The sequence below is a fragment of the Orycteropus afer genome, unplaced genomic scaffold (genome assembly GCF_000298275.1).
Source record: "Orycteropus afer afer isolate SDZICR_OR568_19922 unplaced genomic scaffold, OryAfe1.0 scaffold00056, whole genome shotgun sequence".
In the NCBI taxonomy this organism is placed as follows: Eukaryota; Metazoa; Chordata; class Mammalia; order Tubulidentata; family Orycteropodidae; genus Orycteropus; species Orycteropus afer.
In genome coordinates, this window is record NW_006921643.1 from 7,256,315 (window position 1) to 7,261,911 (window position 5,597).

At 43.0% G+C, this 5,597-nt stretch overlaps 1 protein-coding gene across 1 annotated transcript; it reads left to right on the forward strand.

Moving 5' to 3' along the window:
- The first annotated feature begins 282 nt into the window (after window positions 1-282).
- On the forward strand, window positions 283-2,739 carry PCDHB1 (protocadherin beta 1). Its single transcript, XM_007939027.2, has one exon. The coding sequence runs from the start codon at window positions 283-285 to the stop codon at window positions 2,737-2,739; it is 2,457 nt and encodes an 818-aa protein (XP_007937218.1).
- The last annotated feature ends 2,858 nt before the right edge of the window (window positions 2,740-5,597 follow it).

The window sequence follows — 5,597 nt, forward strand, 5'->3', positions numbered from 1 at the left end:
CTTTTTTTTTTTTCCTGTCGTTGCTTTGGCAACAAACTTTCCACCTCTACCTCAGTCTCTGGAATGAGAGCATACCTATTAATACATTGAATAGACTAGGGAGTTGGGTTACTCATTGCACCTTTTCTTTCAAGTGCAAAACAGCTTATGGGGTTGGTCGGTGGCGCTGCAGCTACAGCCTAGCAACAGCTGAGGACAGAGGCTGCGGGAGACAGTTGCGGAAAAGTGAAAGTATATCCTCAGACAGTTGACTTTGGCGTGGGAGAGTGCTTCTAAGACCTGATGGCGGTTGCGCGCAGAAAATTCTTGCGAATCAGGCAAGTGGGGTCTCTTCTCCTTTTTCTGTGTGTATCTGTGGGGGGTGCGGCCACCATCCGCTATTCGGTGGCGGAGGAGATGGAGAGCGGCTCGTTTGTGGCCAATGTCGCTAAGGATCTGGGGCTGGAGGTCGGGAAGCTGGCTGCGCGCGGGGCGCGGCTTGTTTCCGAGGGCAACAAACTACATTTCCGGCTCCACCGCAAAACAGGGGATCTGTTTGTGAAGGAGAAACTAGATCGGGAGTCACTTTGTGGCAAAGCCGACCCGTGCGTCCTGCAGTTTGAAATAGTCCTGGTGGAGCCGCTGCAGTCCTTCCGTGCTGAGGTCAGAGTATTTGATATCAATGACAATGCTCCAGTTTTCCTAAACAAGGAGCCACTTTTAAAGATTCCGGAAAGTACCCCCCTAGGCTCACGCTTTCCTCTGCAGAGCGCTCAGGATCTGGACGTGGGCCTCAACGGTCTCCAAAACTACACCCTGAGCTCCAACGCGTATTTCCACCTGCACACCCGCTTCCGCAGCCACGGACCCAAATATGCCGAGTTGGTGCTGGATAAACCTCTAGACAGAGAAGAGCAGCCTGAAGTCAACTTGACGATCACGGCTGTGGACGGCGGGTCCCCGCCCAAGTCTGGCTCCGCCCACATCCGCGTAGTGATTCTGGACGTCAACGACCACGTGCCCCAGTTCTCCAGACTAGTGTACCGCGCACAAGTACCGGAAGATAGTGCCAATGGTTCTTTGGTGGCTGCCGTGACTGCTACGGACCTAGATGAGGGCACCAACAAGGAGATAACCTACTCTTTAGCTCAAAACCCAGAAGCAGTTCTCCAGACATTTCAGATTGATTCTCAGACTGGAGAGATTCGACTCAGAGGGCCCCTAGATTTCGAAACCGTTGAAACATACGACATCGATATTCAGGCTACCGACGGAGGAGGCCTCTCTGCCCACAGCAAAGTCCTGGTGGAAGTGGTGGATGTGAATGACAATCCCCCTGAAGTGATGGTCTCCTCTGTGTCCAGCCCTCTCCCTGAGGACTCACCGCTGCAGACTGTAGTGGCCCTTTTCACTATCCGAGACCGAGACGTTCGAGTGGGGGGCAAAATCACCTGCTTTCTCAGAGGAGACCTCCCATTTGCAGTCAAACCTACATTCCGGAATTCTTATTCTCTGGTCACTGACAAGTGCTTGGATCGGGAGGAAGTTTCAGGCTATAATGTCACCCTTGTTGCTATGGATACTGGACCACCCAATCTGTCGACCGAGACTGTGATAGAGGTGCTGATATCTGACATTAATGACAATCCACCAATATTTCAGGAAGACTCCTACATCTTGTCTGTTCGGGAAAACAACAGCCCTGCAGTTTTTATTGGCAAGGTACATGCTGAGGATCTAGATTTGGGTGAGAATGCCCAAGTAACCTATTCTCTCCTGCCTCCAAAAAGTGGTGATCTATCAGTCTTTGCATACATCTCCATAAATTCAGACAATGGGAAGCTCTATGCACTGAGAACCATGGATTATGAGGCCATCCAAGATTTTCAGTTTGTAGTGAGGGCAATTGATGGGGGCTTCCTGTCGCTGAGTAGCCAAGTTACTGTCAGAGTGGTTGTCCTTGATGACAATGACAACCGTCCAATGATTTTATATCCACTGCAGAATGGCACCTTGCCATGCAATGATCTCGTACCCAGGTCTGCAGAGGCAGGCTACCTGGTGACCAAAGTGGTAGCTGTGGATGGTGACTCAGGTCAGAATTCTTGGCTTTCATATCATCTGCTGAAGGCTACTGATCCTGGATTATTCTCTGTTCAGAGACAAAATGGGGAAATCCGCACATTGCGGCAGATATCTGAGAGAGACCCCATGATGCAGAAACTGATCATTCTTGTTCAAGATCATGGCCAACCATCTCTCTCCACTACTGCCTCACTCAACATCCTGCTAGTAGATGGCTTTTCGGAGCCCTATCTGCAGTTCCGAGATCCATCCAAGCAACCGAGAAAAGTCAATCCATCCACCAAATATTTGGTCATCTCTTTGGCTGTGCTTTCTTTTCTCTTTCTCTTCTCTGTCATGGTGATCTTCATTATGCATATTTACCAGAAGATTAAATACAAAGAAAAATTTACAGTTCAAGAGCATTTCTATGATGACTGTAATTTCCCTAACAACCTGGTACAAGTAAGAGGCAATGGATCCTTGTCCCGCCCTTGTTCATATGAAATGTGCTCAGCCACTGGCACTGGCAACAGTGAGTTCCGGTTTCTTAAACGCTTTATGCCCAACTTTCCCTTCCCACAGGGCACTGGAGAGGTAAAAACAGGAGCTGATGCAGCTTTACCTCCAGATTCTGATAGGAACAGCTCTCACGGGTTAGAAGGCCATGTCCGGACATCTGACGACTATATGTAGCTTATACTAACAGCCAGAAGTGAAAGAGCTCAATTTTATACTGGTAGGTAGAGATAGCCCACCCTCATAGAAACAAAAATGATAGTGGACTGCAGGTTTACTGGAGAGAGAACCAAAAAAGAAAAAGGAAAAAAAAAAAAAAAACCTCACTGCCGCGTGGTGACCCCTCCTTGGGTTTCTGAGGCGGTATCACTACGGAAGTAGATTGCCCAACCTTCCTTCCGAGGAGTGGCTGGTGGGTTTGAACTGCCAGCCTTCTGGTTAGCAGTCAAAAATGCAGAGTGAGGTTTGGCCTAGGTAGTACCAAGATTATCCTAATCCCCAGAATATGTATCTCGTTTAAAGAAATGCTGCCATCTGTAAGTGCCTATGTGGCAGAAGTGGCAACTTCTGCTTTTCCGTCTTCTCAGTGCTAGGGCAGTAATGAGCCATTATTCATGCCTTCCCTGGAAGTTCATTACTCCTGGCCTTGGAAATGCTTCATTCCATAGAGATATTCTGTTATTTTGTCTTTAAATTATTTTCCAGTAGAAGGTTATGTATGCATAAGGAAGAGAACTAGCTTCTGTTTTTGACGTATCAGGAAGTAATGCAGGTTGAGAATTAGGGATATAATTATTATCTTTCAGAAATTTCCAGATTTTTGTCCCTTTGTTGATTTGAGTGAAGATCATATTTGAACCAACACCTTGCATGCCATCATTCATAATGATGGGAATGCCTGGTGAATGGTGGTCCTCACAGATCATCAGAGTGGGAGGAAGGATAAAGGTGAGGGGGAAAAAAAGGTTTTACTTATTTGCACATGTAAGACAAATAAAAGGCTAAAGAGTTTCAGTTCAGCATTGTTCCCCCAAATTCGATGTAGATTTTCTTAATGGTTGTTTGGGGTCTCAGACAAGTCTCAGATCTCTCTTTCATACCTAGATGTCTATCCTTGCCTCGTCAGATAGCAATTATTTGAAAGTGAGGGATGAAGAGTTAGTGAGGATAAAAAATAAATTAGGCCTGCTACAGTTAATACAGCTATAGATGCTTGAACAAACGATGAAAAAACTTTAAAGGAAAAAGAATTTGTTAATACCGATTAAGTATCCTTAAGAAAAGATGATTTTTCAGATAGTACCAGATTTGATTTTAAGCCATTTTCCTTTTCTGTGATCATTCTGAGAAGTGATGACATGAAAACTGAGGAAAAGAGGTATCTCTGAGCAAGTCATTCATAAAATGAAGCACAGGGAAATATCATCCCTGTTGTTCTTTCACAAGCTATTTTAGGTTCTATTATCTTAAAGTTAAAGAAACTAATATAAAAACATTAACACATTTCAGGGACATTATCATTACTACTCTGCCTTAAAAGTCGTTTGCTTTAATATATGTGTCTGATTTTATATAATGTGTGTAAATTCAGACTCACAAACATATGTCCTCTTTCTTCTTGCAAAAAGGACACAATATTTGTACTTGAATTCTAAAGGGAAATCAATGTATCTTAAAATACTTCCACCAGTGAATCATCTTCCTTACTGATACACTTTCCATGAGTTATAATACTTCTTGTTTGGAGTGAGAATCTTCTTGCACAAAACATAAAAGTGTTCCAGTGTATTTGGGTTAGGATTGGTTAAGGCATGCTAAAATCAGAGGTTTTAAGTAAGAAAAGATACAAAGTTAAATTTTATGAATAAGTAGTAATCAATGAATTGAGTATTATTATCTGAAAGCCATCAGATTATGTTCTCTAATTTGATTATATAATTATCATTGATTGTGTAATGATGTGGAGCTCTGGTAGCATAGTGGCTAAAGCATTTGACTGCTAACCAGAAGGCTGCGGTTCAAACCCACCAGCCACTCCTCGGAAGGAAGATGGGGCAATCTATTTCCGTAGTGATACTGCCTCAGAAGCCCAAGGAGCGGTCACTATGAGTTGGGTCTGACTCGACGGCACATAGCAACAACAATAACAACATGTAATGATGTGAGCATAATCAGTGAAGCCTGACTAGATGTCAAGAATAAAGAAAGAAAATTATATAGATTAGTGATTTTAAGACTTGCACTTTTAAATAGCAGTAAAATTATCTCTCATACATGCACACAAAGAGAGGAGTCATAGGTTTGTCAACTTTTTATTTTTCCAAGTATAGGTATTAAAATAAAGCAAAATGTACCATTTCCTACCACCATTATTTCATAAAAGAAATGATATTTTAATATGGTAAGACAATGATGTCATAAAGGAAAGAATCCTTTAAAATAAAAAATACATATAGTTTTATGAAAAAAATATTTTGCCTTTTTTTTTTTTTTGCTTTAGACAAATGAAAATTTGGTCACTGACTCTGGATTTGGGAACCACTGGATTAATTCTGATCCAATCTTATTTTTACTCAGACTTCAAATTCTCAAATTCCAATTTTATCTTATGATTAAAAACATCTCTATATCAATCCACTGAATATGACGTTAGCCATTTATATTTAGAGCAAGTTCTCCACACCAGCAGTCACTAAGTCCAGGCAAATTCTAAGATAAAGAACTAAAATAATTGGGGCAATTACTCCCCCAAAAATGTCAAGTAATATTAAAACTATTTGGGTTTAAGGAGTTCCTGAGGGAGTTCTGGTGGCGTAGTGCCTAAGGCATTTGACTGCTCACCAGAAGTCTGGTGGTTCAAACCCACCAGCCACTCCTTGGAAGGAAGACTGGGCAATCTACTTCAGTAGAGATACTGCCTTGAGAACCCGAAGGGTCGCTGTGAGTCTGAGTGTTACAAGGGGTTAACAAGCCCCCTGCTAATGGAAAGCTTGGAGGTTTGAGTCTACCCAGGGGTGCCTTTGAAGAAAGACCTG

Excerpts from the sequence above, each read along its gene's own strand:
- PCDHB1 (XM_007939027.2), top strand. The coding sequence starts at position 283 with ATGGCGGTTGCGCGCAGAAAATTCTTGCGAATCAGGCAAGTGGGGTCT.